A 22,395-nucleotide genomic window follows, 5' to 3' on the forward strand; every position below is an offset into this window, starting at 1 on the left:
TTGGTGCATCTATGTTTTCAAAATAACAATAGGAACAACCAAAATTCATGGCATGTAGGGTTGATAATAAGGGGGAAGCAGTTAATCCCTTTTGTATTTTAACAAATGAAAATACTGATTTCAGTTAATGTAGTCTGGTCATGTATTTCTCTAAAATTTCTTGCTGGTAGATTCTAAGAGTTGTAGTCCAGAACAGCAACCTTTCCCAATTTTCTGCTGAGCAATCTTCCTGTTGACATCTGGGGCTCCATCTACATCAGTGTTTCTCAACCTTCTTAATGCTGGGACCCCTTAATATAGTTCCTCATGATGTGGTGACCCCCAACCATAAATTATTTTCATTGTTTCTTCTTAACTGTAATTTTGCGACTGTTATGAATCTATATATATAAATTTGTTAGGGGCATCCAACGAGGAAACAAAACTCAAAAACCCCCCAATGAAACTTAACCAAAATTCCCATGCCCATAACACAACCCACAAGGTACAAACATATCTACTCAAAATGAAAAACAACACAACAACACACTCACAAAACGGCAAAACAACAAAACTCAAAAATCCCCCAACAAAACTTAACCAAAATCCCTGTGCCCATAACACAACCCACAAGGTACAAACATATCTACTCAAAATGAAAAACAACACAACAACACACTCACAAAACGGCAAAACAACAAAACTCAAAAATCCCCCAACAAAACTTAACCAAAATCCCTGTGCCCATAACACAAGCCACAAGGTACAAACATATCTATTCAAAATGAAAAACAACACAACAACACACTCACAAAACGGCAAAACAACAAAACTCAAAAATCCCCCAACGAAACTTAACTAAAATCCCCGTGTCCATAACACAACCCACAAGGTACAAACATATCTACTCAAAATGAAAAACAACACAACAACACACTCACAAAATGGCAAAACAACAAAACTCGAAAATCCCCCAACGAAACTTAACCAAAATCCCCGTGCCCATAACACAACCCACAAGGTACAAACATACCTACTCAAAATGAAAAACAACACAACACACTCACAAAACGGCAAAACAACAAAACTAAAAAATCCCCCAACGAAACTTAACTAAAATCCCCGTGCCCATAACACAACCCACAAGGTACAAACATACCTACTCAAAATGAAAAACAACACAGCAACACACTCACAAAACGGCAAAACAACAAAACTCAAAAATCCCCCAACGAAACTTAACTAAAATCCCCATGCCCATAACACAACCCACAAGGTACAAACATATCTACTCAAAATGAAAAACAACACAACAATACACTCACAAAATGGCAAAACGACAAAACTCAAAAATCCCCCAACGAAACTTAACCAAAATCCCTGTGCCCATAACACAACCCACAAGGTACAAACATATCTACTCAAAATGAAAAACAACACAACAACACACTCACAAAACGGCAAAACAACAAAACTCAAAAATCCCCCAACGAAACTTAACTAAAATCCCCGTGCCCATAACACAACCCACAAGGTACAAACATATCTACTCAAAATGAAAAACAACACAACACACTCACAAAATGGCAAAACAACTGAGCATGCGCATTGGCGCCCAGCCGCAAGTTCCATCGCGCGCGCACATGGCCTTCTGGCCAACGTTCCCTCTGCAGAAACCATTCCCACTCCAAGCCCCGCCGCGCCACTTCCCGCACACACACACCCCCTGCCGCACACACACACGCAACCCCACGCTCCATCACTCCCCCCGCCGCCGCACACACACACACAACCCCACGCTCCATCACTCCCCCCACCGCCGCACACACACGCAACCCCACTCCCCCCGCCGCCGCACACACACACGCAACCCCACGCTCCATCACTCCCCTGCCCCAATCTTACCTCCTTTTACTTCAGGCCACCTCCAAACCCCACCCCGCCCCTTCCCGCCCTGTCAAAATCTAGGAAAGACAGGAAGGAAGGAAAGAAGGAAGAAAGAGAAAGGGAGGTAAAGAAAAAGGGGGAAGGAAGGAAAGTTAGAGGAAGAAGAAAAGGAAAGAAAAGGAAAGATGGAAGGAAAGAAAAGAGAGACAGCAGAAGAGAAAGAAAAAGGGGGAAGGAAGGAAAGAGATAGAGAAAGAAGAGGAGAAGGAAAGATGGGAAGGAAGGAAGGAAGGAAGGAAGGAAGGAGGGAGGGAGGGAGGGAGGGAGGGAGGGAGAGAAAGAAGGAGAGAAAGAGGGAAGATTGGCCACAGCAACACGTGGCGGGTAAAGGTTGTTATTTCTATTATTATTATTATGATGCTATTGTTCCTATGAGACCCTTTTAGGGGGAATGGGAGAGGTGTCAGGTCCCAGAGGCAATGCATTGCATTATTGTTATTGTTATGATGGTGGTGAAATAAAAGGAAATAAAAAGTGAAAGAAGGAAGCAAACAGGGAGGGAAGAAAGGCAAAGGAAGAAAGGGGGAGGGAATGAAGGAAAGAGAGAAGGATGAAACCAAGTAGTGAAAGAAGGCAAGAAAGAAAGAGGTAGAGAAGGAAGAAAGTAGAGAAAGGGGGAGGAAAAGGGGGAAGGAATAGGTAGGGACCTCTCTTTCATAATAGTCCAGATATCTACCTCAACTTTGATAAGTTTTACTATAGGCCACAGCAACGCGTGGCAGGGCACAGCTAGTTGTAATATAAATATCTGATATTTATCCGAAGAAGAGAAGGCTGAGAGGAGATATGATAGCTATGTATAAAGGAGGGAGCAAGCTTGTTTCTGCTTCCTTGGAGACTAGGACGCGGAACAATGGCTTCAAACTACAAGAGAGGAGATTCCATCTAAACACAAGGAAGAACTTCCTGACTGTGAGAGCCGTTCAGCAGTGGAACTCTCTGCCCTGGAGTGTGGTGGAGGCTCCTTCTTTGGAAGCTTTTAAACAGAGGCTGGATGGCCATCTGTCAGGGGTGATTTGAATGCAATATTCCTGCTTCTTGGCCAAATGGGGTTGGACTGGATGGCCCATGAGGTCTCTTCCAACTCTTTGATTCTATGATTCTATGATATGCAAGATGTATTTTCATTCACGGGACCAAATTTAGCATAAATACCTGATATTCCCAAATTTGAATACTGGTGGGGTTGGGAGGGGGATTGATTTTGTCATTTGGGAGTTGTAGTTGCTGGGATTTATAGTTAACCTACAATCAGAGAGCATTCTGAACTCCACCAACGATGGAATTGAACCAAACTTGGCACACAGAACTCCCATAACCAACAGAAAATACTGGAAGGGTTTGGTGGGCATTGACCTTGAGTTTTGGAGTTGTAGTTCACCTACATCCAGAAAGCACTGTGGACTCAAACAATAATGGATCTGGATCAAACTTGGCAGAAATACTCAATATGCCCAAATGTAAACACTAGTGGGGTTTGGGGAAAATAGACCTTGATATTTGGGAGTTTAGTTGCTGGGATTTACAGTTCACCTGCAGTCAAAGAGCATTCTGAACGTCAACAATGATAGAAACACCGTGTTTTCTGATGATCTTAGGTGACCCCTCTGAGACCCCCTCGTGACTGCCCCCAAGGGTTCCAATTCCCAGGTTGAGAAACACCTATACTATCATGTAGTGCAGTTTAATCTGCATCACATAGTTAGTGTAAACTCATAGAATGAAGTTCAATGCAGTTATAAATCACTGTATGAGTCTACATTGACCATATAATGCAGTTTCAAACAGTGTGGATGGAGCCTGGGTACAATTTTACATGCCAACTAGGCTGGATGGTTTGCAGCTGGATCCCAACTCTTCCAAAGCAGATTGGTAAAGGGCTAAAAAAAAGAAATACTTGTAACAAGCAACACCGATGTTAAATGTTTTATTCCTATAGAATCAAAGATCTGGAATTAACTCCACTACAGGTGGTTTGGGACCTTTGCCCTCTTTTCTGCTGTGGTTACTTACGACTATATTTTTTTTTTGCATTCAAAAGATTCTTCTATAAAAGTAGAAAAGCTAGATCAGAACGTGCAAATGTAATGCTAATGTTCCTTTCAGCTTCAAAAACCATGCTTAATCTAGCCTTTCATGTTATGACCAATCTATTCCCCGGCCTGCAACTTTCCAGCTAAAGTCACTAAGTAGATTATACTGCAACATCAGTGCTGATTGATTTGAATATATTTTTGGCCCTTCATATCATCAAGAGTCAACAGTTCAGCATAATACCTTGGAGAAAGTTTACCCTTTAGTAGATTTATTGAAATTTAGCTTGGACACAGATAAACTCTTGCATTTCAAACATAAACCCCCTTTAAATCCCCCTCCGGATTTACAATGCAAGTTGAAGGCGTTGTTTTGATTAATACTGGAATTTGTTTTCTTTTTAGTAACAAAAGCACTCAAGTGCCAATAAAAGGACAGGTGGAAAACCTCCTCCTCCTCCTCCTCATCTTTGTGGCTTTGCCATCTCCCTTCCTGGCTTACTGTAGGAACCATAATCTGAAAAGTCTAATCTGCAAATGCAAAATAAATCTTACCAAGAAAAGAAAAGCCAAGATCTTTGCAAGCAAAATATTTACCACTTGCCTCTAGGGGAAAACAAATGGGAGCTTCAAGAAATAATCCTCAAATTGCATCATGTTTTGGGGAAAAAACAATATAGCAGATTACCAACCACAGCAATGGCCATGTTGGTGGCTGCAATTACATTACTCACACATCACAATACAAATTCTAGAGGAGAGATGACAGGACAGCCACACCTCTCTCCTGGGGTAGCTGCTGAATGCTTCATTTCAGTGTACTCGGTGATTACATGGTGTCTGTATTTTTGGCACAGATGGAAAGAAGGCTGAACATATGCTCACAATCCACTCCGCCACAGACACTCGCTAAAGCGAGAGGAGCATAAACAAGTACAAATATAAGAGTGCAAATCCGGGGAGACTGACAGATCGAGAGGGCAAGCATAAGGAACCCAGCAGAGGCTTGTCAGCTTCAGTGGATTGCCAAATGTTGGAATAAGAGCAAGTCAGTGCTGGAAAATAAATTCTTTTTAGAAGCTCCTGTCCAGAATCCCCCAGACAGTAGAGTCACTGACTGGAAAGTTTCTGGAAGTTGCTTTTCTAACATTTGGAGCAATCCATAAGATCCCATGATAAAGGGTTGGATAGAAGCACATTAATTATTCACTCAATCAATATACAATGACGATGATATATTTTACTAGCGTGGAATACATCTCACCTCTTAAAGAGTGGATGCGATTCTTAATGAGACATGCTATATTATCACAGGATGGCTACGCCCTACACCACTGACGAAATTATACTGTTTAGCTGGTATTGCACCACCTGACATCCGTCGGGAAGTAGAAGCCTTTAACGAAAGGACGAAGGCATTGACATCTCCAGCCCATTCCCTATTCAGATATCAGCCAGCAAGCCAATGTGTTAAATCAAGAAATAGCTTCCTAAGATCTATAGAGATACTTGCAGGAATACTTCAGCAACCAAGAGTCCAAAAGTGGCAGGCTAAAACCTGAAACCAGATGAGAAACTCCCCCCTGGGCACACAGAAGACTGGGCGACTTGGAAAGTGCTGAACAGACTGCGCTCTGGCATCATGAGATGCATAGCTAACCTTAAGAAATGGGGCTACAATATAGTGTCCACAACGTGCGAGTGTGGAGAAGAGCAAACCACAGAGCTCTTACTACAATGCAGTCTGAGCCCAGTCCCATACATAATAGAGGATCTTCTCACAGTGACACCAGAGGCACTCCAAGTGGCCAGCTTCTGGTCAAAGAAAATTTAGTACAATGCCAAGTTTTAACTTTGTGGTTTTTCTATACATTATAACTGTATTCTCAATTCACTTGTGACACAATAAATAAATAAATTTTATTTATTTACTAATATGTATTATGTTACTGAACAAATTATCTAGCAAATGGCCATCTACACAGCATCATATGGTTAGTACAAATTCATATAATGCAGTTTTTAACTGCATGTAAACTGAGTTATATGGCCGTGTAAACGGGACCTCAGCTATCTTAAAATAACCGATGTGTCTAGGTTTTCTCTTTCCAAGGAGGAAAAAACCAAAAAAGCCCAACAAACTGAGTGAGCTCATGATTTAATTAATCATTGATCATATCCAATAATCATTTAAGCAACTCCCAAGAAAGAAAAAAGAATGACATGTTTTCTTAAAATTCCTTTGTCAAGAATGACAAATCCATATTAGAACATGATTTTGCATGGTATATTGGGTAGAAATTTAATTATTTGCTAATTTTGTTCTCAAAGGAAGCAACAGCTAATTTTAGCACTTTTCTTCCTGCTCCAGGAGGTTTTTAAAATGTCAAAAAAGCATATTCACAGTTTGGGCTTTATTCTGCTCAAAATTTGCAAGTGGGTTGTTTCACAGAAAATGCTGCTTCCTGCATAGAAAACTCTGAAGTTTTGGTTTTATGCCATACAACATTTGACCCTGGATTTTGTTTTTGTATTACTGCACAGAAAACAACACATTAGGACTGGGAAGCAGCATTTTATGCACACACACACACACAAAATTAAAAAATACACAAAGTGCTGTTATGTAGGCAAAAAAGTGTGAATTTTGCACAGAATAAGGGCCCGTCTAAACTGCCACATAATATAGTTTGAAACTCACAGAATACAGTTGAACTGCATCAAACTGAATTAAATGAGTCTACAGTGAGCATATAATGTATTTTGGGGGCATAGTCTCATACTCATCAATCCAGGCTTCTCACATCAGGACTTCCCATTATTTGATACATGCATTTTCAATTACTTCTCAAACATTTTAAAATATTCTGCCTTGGCCAGACCACACTTGGAATATGGTGTCCATTAATGGGCACCACAATATAAGGGAGATGTTCACAAGCTGGAATGTGTCCAGAGGAGGGCGACTAAAATGATCAAGAACAGGCCCTATGAGGAGTGGCTTAAAGAGCTTGGCATGTTTAGCCTGCAGTAAAGAAGGCTTAGAGGAGACATGATGAGGGCCATGTATAAATATGTGAGGAGAAGTCATAGGGAGGAGGGACCAAGCTTGCTTTCTGCTGCTCTGGAGACTTGGATGCGGAACAATGGCTTCAAACTACAGGAAAGGAGATTCCACCTGAACATTAGGAAGAACTTCCTAACTGTGAGAGATGTTCAGCAGTGGAACTCTCTGCACTGGAGTGTGGTGGAGGCTCCTTCTTTGGAGGCTTTTAAACAGGCTGAATGGCCCTCTGTCAGGGGTGCTTTGAATGCGATTTTCCTGCTTCTTGGCAGGATGGTGTTGGACTGAATGGCCTACGAGGACTCTTTCAACTCTATGATTCTATGATTCTTTCCATCCCTAATATTAGATCTCAAGATGACATGCTTTCATTCTGCTTCTCATAATGGACTGGCTCCGAAGGCAAAGTCAAAAAGGTATTCCAATAATGGAATACAAAGAAGTGTCAGCAAAGCATCAGCAACATTATTCTCCTAGCCTCTGCCCTCCAAACACATCAACATAATAATTTATCCCTGTCAGCAGTTTGTCTTGAGCAGGACATTCGGAGAGGGAAGTTTGTCCAAGAAAACTTTCTGATAAAGTGGATACATTGTTATGCAAACGTTAGACAACGTTTGATCCCAGCTTGCTTTCAATTGTATGCATATAAGCACATGTGAAGGAGGAAATGGGGTGTATATATCCAAATTGCAAATTAAAGGTAATTCATATTTGACATTCAAGATGGGAAAATAGGGAACAACCACTAGATTTTTCACATTTTGGGATCCTTATTAAAATAAAAACTCAATTTACTCAGAAACTGTATTGTATTTCTTCTGTTTTAAAAATCTTTCAAAGAAAATATTTTCTGTCAAATACACTTTTTGTGTAAAATTAAATACTTTTTTGTGAAAATAATTTCTACAACACCTTTGAAAGTGTGAAAAACAGGGAAATAGGGAAATGTTCACTTCAAAATGGATTCAGCACTCTGGATAGCTCTTTTAGCATCTGAATTAAAACCTTACTCAATCATGGGTGTCTGTGCGGGACTTTGGGCCAGTCAATATATCTTGGGCACCATCTACACTGCCATATAATACAGTTTGAAGCTGCATTAAATGAACAGTGTAGACCAGGCGTGGACAACCTTTGGCCCTTCAGGTGTTTTGGACCAGAGTTATATCTTGCCCTTTTGCCCAGAAGAGTTCAAGGACATATGCATAGGTTTAGGCCCTTAGTTAAGGCTATGGGCCCATCTACATTGCCATATAATGTGGTTTGAAAGGTGTTTTTGACTTCAACTCCCACCATTCCTAATAGCCAGCAGGCTGTTAGGAATTGTGGGAGTTGAAGTCCAAACACCTGGAGGACCAAAGTTTGCCCACGCCTGGTGTAGATTCAGCACTCTGGAATCTACATGCAATTTAACTGCATCACATTGCATTCTATGACTCTACACTGACCAACTAATGCAATTATATGGCAATGAAAATGGGACCATGGCCTTACCTAAGGGCCAAACTCTATGCACATGACTTTGAACAGAAGGGCAAGATATAACTCTGGCCAAGATGAAAATAGTTAACCTTGCCTTAAACCGATCTTGTATCTTCTATGCCTTCTCAGACTTCGGTGTCATCATTTCAGATGATACAATTTTGTGTTGTCAATCTTTAAACCCTTGAGTTTAGCTAGGTAAGTGAATTAGAACTGTAAGCCTAAATAAAAACCAATTAGTTATTAATAGTTGTTGCTAAAAATTAGTACTCAGCCCTAGTATCTTGTAGCACCTCATCAGTTAGGCTGTCCAATTACAGTATGCCAAAGCTTACTAGAAAAAGGTCACATCATTATAAATTTTTCATACATATTCCCACATAAATGTCAAAATCTGTTTAATAGCAAAATAAGCTTCAGCCAGCAGCAGCAGAGTTCACTGCTGGAGATTTTCTGGAAACTGCAAGATTTTCCTAGAATAATTTTTTAAAGCTCTAACATATTTTTGGCAAAGCATGGCTGCTAACGTTCAATGCTTGTGAATCCCTCAAAAGGGAAAAAAAATGATGTATCAAAATGACCCTCACAACATATTTGGAAGATCTATTCACAATTTATCTTTTAAGAACAATTGCCTCCATAACAAGAAACTCTAGATTCAAAAGGGTTTTCAAGACCATGGAGCAGGTTTTTATGGGGTTCACAAGAGGATGCACTCATCCTCTTTGAGGGTGAGAAGGACGGCATATAAATACCGCAAATAAGTAATAGATCAATAATCACAATTAGTCCATCTTCACAATTAGTCCATCCTTCACCATGTTTATTTAAACATGGTAAAAACAGCTAATTCCATCAATAGCATACCATTGGATTCTGGCCATGGATTTTGGCATACACAATAGGCTTGCGTACGAATTCGGAGTGGTTGGTTCCCTTCAGCCAATCCGGGTTGGTTGGCTTGGTTGGATAGCCGTAATGGCAAGGGTCCAGCCATCATTTTTTTTTCTGTTACGGGACCACGTGGCTCCTTCTCTCCTATTTGGCATCATGTGGTGTGCAAAGAGGCTGCCACGTGTTGCTTGCATGGGGTTTCCCTGTGAGTTCTGCCTGTTGGGCTAATCGGAATAGAAGAACACTGTGATGTGTCTTACACAAGCTATTTCTGCTTCCTTTACCCTGTTGCTGAAACCCAGGCTCCCTTGAAGGGAAAGAAGGAAAGGTTCCCAGGAAGGGTGCTTCCTTAACCCTGTTGCTGAAGAAAGACCCCCTTGAAGGGAAATAAGGAAATGATCCCAGGAATGGAAAGGGGAGTCTTGTAAGTTCTCCACTGCCACCAATGGGTTGGATCTAGCTTCATTTCTTGGCTGCAGTCCCAAAACAGCTATCCTGCTACCCGCTTGTTTTCAGGAGGTGTATGAAAACGGATACAGGCATCTACCAGAATCTGGCCAGCAGAAACGGATCGATGTATAGCCGAAATGCACAAGCCTAATACACAATGCAGCCAATTTGTTTTCTGTTCTGTTCAAATTCCATAAACAGGAATTTCAATTAAACATTAGGAAGAACTTCCTATTAGCACGAGCTATTCAGTAATGCAATAAATTGCCCCAAAACATAGTATTAGGCCCCTTCTATACTGCCATATAAAATCCAGATTATCTGCTTTGAACAGGATTATATGGCAACATCTACTCATATAATCTGTTTTGATAATCTGGATTATATGGTCTCTGAGCAGAAACTAGACGTCATGACACCTGCAGAAGCAATTTCTTGCATATTCCAGAAATTGAGGATTTTGAGATCCTACAACCTGGATCCTATTCTTAGTCTAGAGTAGACTCATTCAGTCATTGGAAATGCATAAATATTGATTTAAAGGACCAAGGCACTGACATCTCCAGCCCATCCTCTGTTCTGATATCAGCCAGCAAGCCAATGCCTTAAATCAAGAAATAGCTTCCTAAGATCTACAGAGATACTTGCAGGAACACCTCAGCAAGTGAGAGTCCAAAAGTGGTAGGCTAAAACCCGAAACCTCAATCAGTGGTTGATACCAGATGAGGGACTCCCCCTGGGCACACAGAAGACTGGGCGACTTGGATGACACTGAATAGATTGTGTTCTGGCACCATGAGATGTAGAGCCAATCTTAAAAAATGGGGCTACAAAGTGGAGTCCATGACATGTGAGTGTGGAGAAGAGCAAACCACAGACCACTTACTAGAATGCAGCCTGAGCCCTACCACATGCACAATGGAGGACCTTCTCACAGCGACACCAGAGGCACTCCAAGTGGCCAAGTTTTTAACTTTGTTTATGGTTTTTCTATACATTATAACTGTATTCTCAATTCGCTTCTGACATGATAAACAAAATAAATAAATACAATTGATTCAACGAATCTGCTCTTGGTAGAACTAACAATAGAATTTAGGAAAGTGAATCTGTTGCATATTATGTTAAATATCCTTAAGTATAGTACACAACAGGGCAATGCCCTTGGGAATATTCTGGTTTTGAATTCTCCGTCCTACCTTCATATAGCCAGTCGCTGAGTCCATTGAAAATAACCTTCTCTTTTCCAGTTGAGACCACACGGATGGCTTGCTTCCCCACATGGGCACAGTAGTAGATGTTGTTCTCAAAGATAAATATCTGCACAGGAAAAAAATGGGAGAGAACTATTTTGTAACTTTGGTCAATGATGGGTAGCTTAACAGCATAACACAGACAGCTTGATAGCAAAGAACATTCATGGGCTAATAATGGGCAGCGAGCTTGGAAAATTTAAAATGTGGATTTGGTACATCTAAATGTATTCAGAATAATGTGAAATCTTTGCTCCAACCTCAAGCTTGTAAAAAAAAGGCAACAGTGAGAAAAGCGATTTATTTTCTTCTCAGGTTTCAACTCGGTGCAAGTGAGCATGTATGTTTTGATCAGAGAAAAACTGAAATAGATTTCAAAGCAAGTAGAGATCCTAATTTATTTCCATCAGCTGTTTGGATAAATTAGCCTGTTTCTATTTATATAGAAAAACAGAAATAATCTATATAAATAAAAATGTAATGTTCGTTTGTGGGATTCACAGAACTCAAAAAACACTGGACGAATTGACTCCAAATTTGGACACAAAACACCTAACAACCCAATGTATGTCCTTCACTCAAAAAAATTGATTCTGTCATTTGGGAGTTGTAGTTGCTGAGATTTATAGTTCATCTACAATCAAAGAGCATTCGAAACCCATCAACGATGGAATTGAACCAAACTTGGCACACAGTTCTCCCATGACCAACAGAAAATACTGGAAGGGTTTGGTGGGCAGTGTCCTTTGGTTTTGGAGTTGTAGTTCATCTACATCCAGAGATCACTGTGGACTCAAAAAAATGATGGATCTGGACCAAACTCTACATGAATACTCAATATGCCCAAATGTGAACACTGGTAGAGTTTGGGGAAAATAGAATCTTGACATTCGGGAGTTGTAGTTGCTGGGATTAATAGTTCACCTACAATCACAGAGCATTCTGAATCCCACCAACGATAGAATTGGGCCAAACCTCCCACACAGAACCCCCATGTGGGCCACAGCAATGCATGGCAGGGGACAGCTAGTAAAGAAATAAGATTATTTGATGCTTTTCAAATCTTCGTGGAGTTAGGAAAGGCTTTTAAAAGAGCTGCTTTCAATTCATACCATATGGAGGTAGACACGCTGCCTCGGATATTGAAGAATTTCCTCCCTCCCCCCTAAAAAAATCCCTCCACATTTTGTGAGATATTGAAAATATAGTAAACGTAAAGGTTTTCCCTTGGCATTATGTCTACTTGAGTCTGACTCTGGGAGGTGGTGCTCAACCCAGGAGGTAACCATGAAAATGAACAAAATCTGGCTACCAGTATTTAAAAACCTCTAAAATCAGAACAGTAAATAAAGAACAAGACTCAAAAAGCAAGGGAATTCCAGACAAGAATCAATCAGAGCCAGCTAACACCTCCCAACAAAGGATTCCCTCAGGGAGCAACCAGCCAGGCCTTGAAACTGCAGGCCATTAAATGCTAATCAAGGTGGCAAATTGCAACATTCACATGTACCTCTAGCAGACGGGTTTTTTCCCCACTCCACAGAAATATAAACCTCACTTGACTAGTTTCACACAGACTTCACAACTTCTAAAGATGCCTGCCATAGATGTGGATGAAATGTCAGGAGAGAATGCTTCTGGAACATGGCCAGACAGCCCAGAAAACTCACAGCAACCCAGAAATTCCCCTTTCTATCCCCAGTGTCCTTTAGCTTGACTGTGAGCCATTAGCATAGGGAAAAATAACCAGAGAAACAGCTACAAGATCATAACTTGATAATATTACAAGACACACTCACAAACATTTAACTTTCAATCTCCATTCAGAATAAATGGATTTATATTGTGCAGGAGCCCCAAATTACCCATGACAAAGATATGATTTGTTCCTGGAAATAAGCTTCTAACATTATAACAAGCTCTGATAGTTTTGACATTAAAAAAAAGAAGACAGACGTCTCCCCAAATAGCTTTAATTCTTGGAAGCGGCCCACATTTTATATGAATTACAGGCAATATAAATTGTAAGAGACAATAATTTTATAATGCTGCATAATAGTACATTGCTTTCCCCTGCTTTCTCTGTCTTCAAAGTTTATCCATCCTAAGTAGACCTTCAGGCTCAACTATAGGGCTACCAAGCTGAGGAACCAATTTGCTCTCCAGCTTGATTAAATTCAATGAGTCGTAGGGTGCATCTACACTGCATAATTAATGAAGTTTGAAAACAATTTAACCACCATGGTTGCATGCAATGCAGTTCTGGGATCTGTAGTTTAATGAGGCCCCAGCACTCTTTGGCAGAGAAGTCTGAAGACCCTACAAAACTGCAACTCCCATGATTTCATACCATTGAGCAATGACAGTGGTGCTCCTAGTAGCACAATGGGTCAAACCCTTGTGCCAGCAGGACTGAAGACCAATAGGTCGGAGGTTCGAATCCAGGGAGAGCGCAGATGAGCTCCCTCTGTCAGCTCCAGCTCCCCATGTGGGGACATGAGAGAAGCCTCCCACAAGGATGGTAAAACATCAAAATATCCTGGGATCCCCTGGGCAATGTCCTTGCAGACAGTCAATGCTCTCACACCAGAAGCGACTTGCAGTTTCCCAAGTCACTCCTGAGACACAAAGAAAGCCATGACAGTTAATGTGCTGTCAAACTACATTAATTCTACAGTGTAGATGCATCCTCAATTTGGTGCACACAAAGCCTGTTGGACTACAACTCCCAGAACTGCCCACTGAGCGTAAAAGGGGACAGCATCTGCAAAGCAAACTATACATGAAGAAGTACAACAAAAATCAGAGAGACTACACTTGTCCTTCATCATACAGAAATGCTGAGTGAAGAACATGCATCTAGTATGCATTTTAGTACCTTTCTGCATGAAGCAAAAACTGCAATAATACATTAGTTATACATACTATCTATCTATCTGTTTTTCGTGCAGAGGCTGTGTTCTCTAAGGACCATGAATGAGCTTGCCAAATTCATTTCCTTGCTTTCCCTAGCAAAAAAGAAATTGACAAAGCTCATTCACTGGCTGAATCCAACACTTTCCAACAAGAAATGGGAGACACTTTCCTCTTCTTCCAAGTAGAAGGCCATAACCTTATAAATATGATGAGGTTATCCGCTTGTACCTGGGGCTCATTCACAAAGCAAAATTGTAATGCTATTATTCCACTTTAATGGTCACTGTTCTATCTTGTGGAATCATTAGGTTTGCCATTTGGAGAGGGGCATTTAGGTTTCTTTGCTTCAAAACACTATAAACCGTAGGATTCTAGTGGATTCTACCATGGCACTTAAAGTGGCACAATAGCAATCCACAGTGTGAACAGGAGCTATCCTTCCAATGTCTCATAAATGGCCTTGGGAACCCTGTGTGACTCCTGGGCTAGACTTTTCCCATTCCTAATATAGTTGTGTGTGTGTATATAAACTAGCTTGGGGACCCAGCAATGCCTGCGTTACTTGAGAAAGACATTGTTTGTTTCGGGAAGTTTAGCAGTATCTCTGGATGCAGGGTGAACTACAACTCCTGCATGGGCAGGTCATTCTCCTCACCCCGCAACCCCCTCCAGTATATTATGTTGGTCTCAGGTTAAGTGAGAGGCCTAGGGCTAAGTGAGAGGGTGAGGTCATGCAAATTTGGAGAGAGAAAGGAACCCTGGGATGTCTATTCTGGAGGAAAAAAACCAGAACATCTATGATGAAATGGTCCCCAAATGAAAGCATTCCTTGCATGGTTGGTGTTTGGGAAGGACATTGGCAGGAGTTGAGCTACATGCAGAGATGGCCCTAGGTAATTTTCAAAGGTAAGCAAATGGTATTTTGGTGCCCTGCCCCTCAACCAATCACTGATATATATTTTCTGTTCGTCATGGGAGTTCTGTGTGCCATATTTGGTTCAATTCCATCATTGGTGGAGTTCAGAATGCTCTTTGATTGTAGGTAAACTATACATCCCAGTAATTACAACTCGCATATGTCAAGGTCTATTTACCCCCCAAAGCACTACAAGAGTGCCCCTGGGCAAAATCAACTATACTGCAAATGCTTACTTTGCGTAATGGGTTGAGCCGCCCCTGGTTACATGTTCACCGCACTCACTATAACCTGCAATGTTAGTTGACAGAGTGCCTTTGGAGTTTTCTCAGCACTTGGAACTATAGCCTATTTGTGGAGGCAGGAGGCTCTGTGTGTAATTAAACACCTCTACCACATACACACGTACACACATTTTCACTTTTATTTTGTGTATAGATGTATAGAAGATACACACACACACACATTACTGAGGATAGAGTCTAAGAATGCACATACATTTAAAACAGAATCATGGATAAGGAGCAGAAACAAAACAAGCCCAATTTCCTTATTATGGCCATGTGTTAATCACAGAAAGGATATAGGAATTGGTGTCTCTGTTTCTGGAAACTGGTAAATGAGATTTGCAGCAATTATTTGTTGCTGCTATTTCAGGACAAGCTCTGTGCAAATCAGGTTACATCCACACCAGTTGTTTTTCTTGTTAAAGGTGCCAGACTACGGTTGAGAAAAACTAGTACAGTTCATACACTACCGTAAATGGTAATGAGATAATATTATCTTCCAGGAACTATCTAGGGAAACCAATATTCTGATTTTTCTGTTTTTATTTCCTTAAAGGCACAACTAAAATGTTTTCTCTTCATCTGTTATCTTACTGACAAAAGAGTTAGAAAATCAGGAAGAAAGCTACACTATATTCCGTTTACACACAAGGAATTTCCTAGGAAAAGGATAATTCCAACATACAACCTCTTCCTACAATAGAGTTCCATCACTGGCCTTTGTGGAAGTTTAAACCTGTTCTTTTAGATCAGTGGTTCTCAATCTGTAGGTTCCCAGGTGTTCTGGCCTACAACTTCCAGAAATCCCAGCCAGTTTGCCAGCTTTTAGGAATTGTGGGAGTTGAAGTCCAAAACACCTGGAGGGCTGGAGTATGCCCATGCCTGTTTAAGGGGAATCCCTTATTATAATAATAACACTTTATTTGTACCCCACTACCATCTCCCCAAGGGACTCGGTGCGGCTTACATGAGGCCGAGCCCAAACACAACAATACAGGCAATAATCACAACAATACAAGCAATTAAAATAAAACATAAACGAAAAACATATAACATTATCAATAAGACAACATACAATTAAAACTGTGGGAAGGCCAAATGTAAAAATTTAAAATTGGAATAGTGCTGAGGCATGGGCGAAAAGGTGATAGTGGCATTTGTGGAAGACATACGAGCAGACCTAAAAATGTAAAGTGCTTTGGAGGGACAAAGTGCTATGGGATCATTATTCCGGGAAGGCACACTGGAACAACCACGTCTTCAAGCTCATCCTGAAGACTGCCAGAGTTGGAGCCTGCCTGATGTCCTTAGGGAGTGAGTTCCAGAATTGAGGGGCCATCACCGAAAAGGCCCTCTCTCTCATCCCCACCAATCGCGCCTGCGATGTTGGTGGGATCGAGAGCAAGTCCTCTCCAGATGAACGAAGAGATCATGTGGGTTTGTATACAGAGATGCGGTCACGCAGGTAGGCGGGTCCCAAACCGTTCAGGGCTTTGAAGGTAAGAACCTGCACCTTGAATTGGGTTTGTTAGATGGCAGCCAGTGGAGCTTCTTGAACAGGAGGGATGACCGCTCCCTGTAAGGAGCCCCAGTTAACAACCTGGTTGCCGCCCGTTGGATCATTTGAAATTTCCAGGCCGTTTTCAAGGGCAGCCCTACGTAGAGTGCATTGCAGTAGTCCAGTCTAGAGGTGACTAAGGCGTGGACCACCCTTGAAAGAGTTTCATATTTCCATGACCTCTCCAGTCTAGCTCTCAGAATCATGCAATCAGAAGGATTGAAAGGGCTTGGCCTCATGTTAGCCACCCTGAGTCCCTGAGGGGAGATGGTGGCGGGGTATAAATAAAGTTATAATAATAATAATAATAATAATAATAATAATAATAATGAGACTATCCAGTCCAACCCCATTCTGCGATGCAGGAAAACACAATCAAATAACTACTGACAGATGACCATTCAGGCTCTGCTTAAAATCCTCTGGAGAAAGAGACTCCACCACACTCCCAGGAAGCATATTCCACTGCCAAACAGCTATTACCACAAGGAAGTTCTTCCTAATGTTTAGGTGGGATCCCCTCCCCCCCCCACACACTTTTAATCCATTGTTCCATAGTCTAGTGTACAGAGCAACAAAACAACAAACCTGCCCTCTCCTCAGTGTGACATCCTTTCATCTATTTAAACATGGCTATCATGTCCCTTCTCAGCGATCTTTTCTCTAAACATACCCAGGTCCCTCAGCTGTTCCTCATTGGGCTTGACTTCCAAACATTTGACCATTTTTGTCATCCTTCTCTGGACCTTGTTGATATCTTTCTTGAATTGTGGTGCCCAGAAGTGGACACAGAATTATTCAAGGTGAGGTCTGATCAAAGTAGAATAGAGTGGGACAATTACTTCCCCAGATCTCGATACTATACTACTGATGGAGTCTAGAATTGCATTGGCTTATTAAGCTTCTGCATCACTCATGGTTCAACTTGTGATCACATTTTCAAGTCCATATAGTGGTATCACTCACCACATATCTCTCTTTGTCACACTGGCCCGACAACAGGCAGGACTATATTGAAAACATGGACATCCTAGTCTACCCATTATATCACCCCTCCTGTCTTCACACACTTTCTTTTCAAAGGCACTTCTGCTGTAATTTTAGCAAATGAACAAAGTAAACATATTGGCTGGTGGTTTCTGTGTGTGGAAGATCCGGACATACCATCTGCAACAACAGAAGGATTTCTGGCAAAGTAAGTTGGTGGTTCTGATGTCAGTGGGGTGGTGAATCTGCTCCAAGTTTCAGTGCAAATTTTCAAGGAGCAATCCAGCATGTTGAGCCCTATCCTGAGTGATACATGTCACACAATTCTGCAACAATTCTGAGCTGTCAAACCAAAAGACACAATTTTATACAATCACTTGACTTGATGCTCCAATTCCAGAATTCCCCATGACAGAGAAAAGACATTTAATTCTGACAGTTCCCATCTACTCTAAAAATATTATTGTAGAGATACTCCTTTTGAGTGATCCGAACAAATCTGAGCATTATAAATATACTCTATTGCACATTTGTATATACTCTAAAACTAGTTTCTCCATCCTAGAAAGGGACACATTGCTCTTCAAGAACTATACCTTGCTCTTTACAAACAGCTACAATAATTTAGTCAATTTTAAAGAAAGCTTGCAGCACATTTCAAGTGCTTTAGAGAACAGAAAAGAGGTTTTTAATGTCTCCAAATAGAACTGTGGCTGGATAGGATTCTGTGCCCAGACTTCTAAAGTGGTTATTTTGCATGATAACTGCCTAGTTATATTACTTCAAGTATGTATCAGTAAATGTGGCCTTTAATACGAGCCCTGATTTTGCTTTTAAGTTCTGCATGATGGATTATCTTGTATTCTTTAACCCGATATCACTGATGCTTGTGTAGGGCACCAATGTAAATTAGATTTTCCTCATGTGAAATGATACACACTGCTTCATTGATAATATTTCATTACATTATAGAATAAGAAGAGAACACAGTTTCGTGGTTAGCATAAATAATGAAGAACTTGGGATTCTTGCTAGGCGGTTGTTGGCGGAACGATCTGACAAGTTCAAGTCAAGGTTTTTAAGTTGTGGAGAAATGTGTGGTTGATGATAGCATGCAAGCATGGACTGGACATCGAAATCACTGGCTATCTATATTTAACAATAATGATTTGTTGTTATTGGATATTCTACAACCCCTCAGTCCATTACTACTGCCTACAGATGAAAATACTGAGATACATTATTATGTGATGAGTAGGATCAGAGAAGGTGAAGGGATTGGGCCTGTTCAGTTTGGTGAAGAGAAGACTGAGGGGTGACATGATTGCATTCTTTAAATTACTTAAGGGGTGTCACAGAGACAAACAGGTTTGTTCTCTGATGCCCCAGGAAGTATAATGGTTTTAGGGTACAGGTCCAATGGTTTTAGGTTATAAGGTAAAAGTAAAAGTAAAGGTTTCCTCTGACATTAAGTCTAGTTGTGTCCGACTCTGGAGGGTGGTGCTCATCTCCATTTCTAAGCTGAAGAACCAGCGTTATCCGTAGACACCTCCAAGGGCATGTAGCTGGCATGACTTCATGGAGTGCTGTTACCTTCCCACAGAAGTGGTACCTATTGATCTACTCACATTTGCATGTTTTTGAACTGCTAGGTTGGTAGAAGCTGGGGCTAACAGTAGGAACTCATCCCGCTCCTCAGATTTGAACCGCTGACCTTTCGTTCAGCAAGTTCAGCACCTCAGTGGTTTAACCTGCTGCACCACCAGGGGCCCTAAAGTTATAGAGGTGTAAATTATGTTACAGGATGGAAAACCTTAGAAAGAGCTTGTGTAAAGAGGAGGTAGAGTCTTCTTCTCTGGATGTATATGGTTCCAGTTCAAGCTATTTGATCTGCTTTACAGATAACATATATTGGATTCTCTCTGACTTGAATGCCAAAGTTGACATAAGTCCACTGGATGTAACGTTGGCTTGTCTCGTATGGTTGGATATTTGTCAATGTGTGCAGCCCAAGGATGTGGGCAGGATCATTGCCACCACATGTGTATTTTTTTTTTCACAAGAGGCCTTACCACAACCTCATTCAGACATGTTGGGACCCCCAATCTGCATGAATTCCTTCCCTTACCCACAGTCGCTTCTTCTGTGTAATAGATCTGTGGGTAAGGGAAGGAATTCATGCAGATTGGGGGTCCCAACATGTCTGAATGAGGTTGTGGTAAGGCCTCTTGTGAAAAAATAACCCCAACATTCCCTCGATCCTATTCTACTGGCCAGTTCCAAACATTCAAGTTTTGGGTACTAGAGCATACGGTTTCTCATGTCCAGGGTTTTCTAGTTGAGGCAGATTATCTAGATTCATTTCAGTTTGTTTTAGGCCTAGGTATAGAATGGAGACAACTTTGGTTGACTTGTTGGATGACCTATGCTGGGAACTGAATGGAGTGGAGTGTCTCTGTTGGTTCTGTTGGAACTCTTAGTAGTATATTGACCATGGTACCCTTCTTGGTCACCCTGTCGAGATGAGGCTTGGAGGCATTGTTCTTCAATAGCTCTGTACTTGACTTGAGGGGCAGTCTCAGAGTATGGTGCTGGTGTGGGATTCCTGTTTTATTCCTTGGCCATTGGTTTGCAGAGACCTTTCAGAGATTCCATCTGAACATGAGGAAGAACTTCCTGACTGTGAGAGCTGTTCAGCAGTGGAACTCTCTGCCCCGGAGTGTGGTGGAGGCTCCTTCTTTGGAGGCTTTTAGACAGAGGCTGGATGGCCATCTGTTGGGGGTGCTTTGGATACAATTTTCCTGCTTCTTGGCAGAGGGTTGGACTGGATGGCCCACGAGGTCTATTCCAACTCTATGATTCTATAATAGATAGATAGACAGACAGCAGATCGATGGATAGATAGATTTCTATATTATTATACAAATATTCAGGGTTGGGAATGAATGAGTCAGGAGTTCAAGTCCTTTATGACTTTCCTGAGTGACAGATGGTCATTATGGGCCTCCTTCTCCTGTATAATTCTGTCTTCCTGGCTGTTATTTTTTATAGCTTATCCTTTACAAGCTAGATGTTCACAATACGATACTGCCATGGTTTCCTGCTTTCTCCAATAAGTCCTCTAAACCAGCCCAATTATACAAGGAGGCTAGAGCTTAATGCCGACTCAGACGTCACTGCAAATGATAAAAGATATACGAGAATAACATCATGAAAAATTAATAGCACAGGCTTTGTGAAGCTTTGCTAGAAAACAAACACACCTGCCAGGTTTATATTTACATGTAGATCAAAAAGCCAGCTGGAGTAAAAAAAAAATGGCGACTTAAAGAGCCACCATTACAGCTTTGAAGTTGTTCTTCTGTTCTGTTTGGACAACATCATGAAAACAAAGTGAGATCCACAGCCCTGAGCTCAAGTCAGCAAAAAATAATTAGGAGGTGAGTCAAGTAACCATTGCCACTAAGCTCTCCTGTGTTTTGAAGTATTTATTATCTCACCATTTATTGACTTTGCATGTCAGTGGTCCCACTGATTGATTGATTTATTCGTTTAGTCTATTTTATATTCTGCCCTTCAGCCACAATATTTCCTAGAGCAGTTGACAATTATTTAGATAGTCCCCTGTTCTCAACTTTACAATCTAAACTTGACACAGAAAAGGGAATATTGGATGCAAATTATGTTTAGCATTTTCTGGCTGCTTTCTCCCTCACTTCCTGAGGCCACAGCAATGGCAGCTGGATCATGGAAGATGGATGTCCACCCTTTACTAGATCCTAGGCATAATGGAGCTATGCCTGACCAATCTTCTCCCCCTCAAAGACCACAGTATTGTAGAACATAGAAGGAGAAGCTTCCTCAACTGATTGAGTTCTAGCACAATGGTGGTGAGGCTGGATTATCTTTCTCCCTCATAAACCACAGTAATGGCAATTGGAACATGGTCTCCAATTAGGTAGCAACAACCCTTTTACAGATCTTCTGCCAATTTGAAAAATGTGAGCAGTACTGGGACAGGTAGACCAACGTGATGGTGAAATGACTGAACACTGCTTCTTTTACAGCTGCTTATTCAAATGCAGTGAATATATGTATGTGTGTGTGGACACTGCCATGAAAGAGTATATCTTCTGTCTATGGTTGTAGACTATTCCATAATGTAGGTTCTATCTTCTTGGTCACAGGTTCTTTCTGCATCAGAGGTGGAATAACCTAAGGACTACCAGATGTTACTGGACTAACAGCAAAGCCAATGGTAAGAGAATCTGCAATCCAACAATATGGAGAGCTTTACATCTTCCCCATTTCTACTCCAAAGGATACCTGCAGGGAGGGCATTCTATGCACATACATTCAAGAAACACATTGCAGACATGTCAAGAATCATGGAAAAGTTAGGGCAGGGCATGTTGCTAAAATACTACAGTTGTCCCCTCCACAGGTTTATTCTTAGTGAACGAACATCTGAAAAGAACTGTGTTTCTTATTAGAGATAATCAAGAGCCTTTTCACCAGGAAAGGGCTGTTAATAATGTATGATCTGTATTTATTGTTTTTGAAACAATTGCTTTTAGTTCTACTGATAGTGTGATGGTAACTTATTTTTTTAAAAAAAATATTTAT

General features: G+C 41.1%; 1 protein-coding gene across 6 annotated transcripts in view; it reads right to left on the reverse strand.

The window, feature by feature from the left end:
- The window catches only part of DPP6 (dipeptidyl peptidase like 6), a 692,619-nt gene that overhangs the window by 113,798 nt on the left and 556,426 nt on the right, over window positions 1–22,395 (reverse strand). For all 6 annotated transcript variants that reach the window (XM_060782596.2, XM_067470371.1, XM_060782595.2 and 3 more), the window contains exon 8: window positions 11,052–11,172. In XM_060782596.2, coding sequence (XP_060638579.1) covers window positions 11,052–11,172 — 121 coding nt within the window. The remainder of the gene's footprint in view (window positions 1–11,051; window positions 11,173–22,395) is intronic.

This window comes from Anolis sagrei, chromosome 6 (assembly GCF_037176765.1).
Source record: "Anolis sagrei isolate rAnoSag1 chromosome 6, rAnoSag1.mat, whole genome shotgun sequence".
NCBI lineage: Eukaryota > Metazoa > Chordata > Lepidosauria > Squamata > Dactyloidae > Anolis > Anolis sagrei.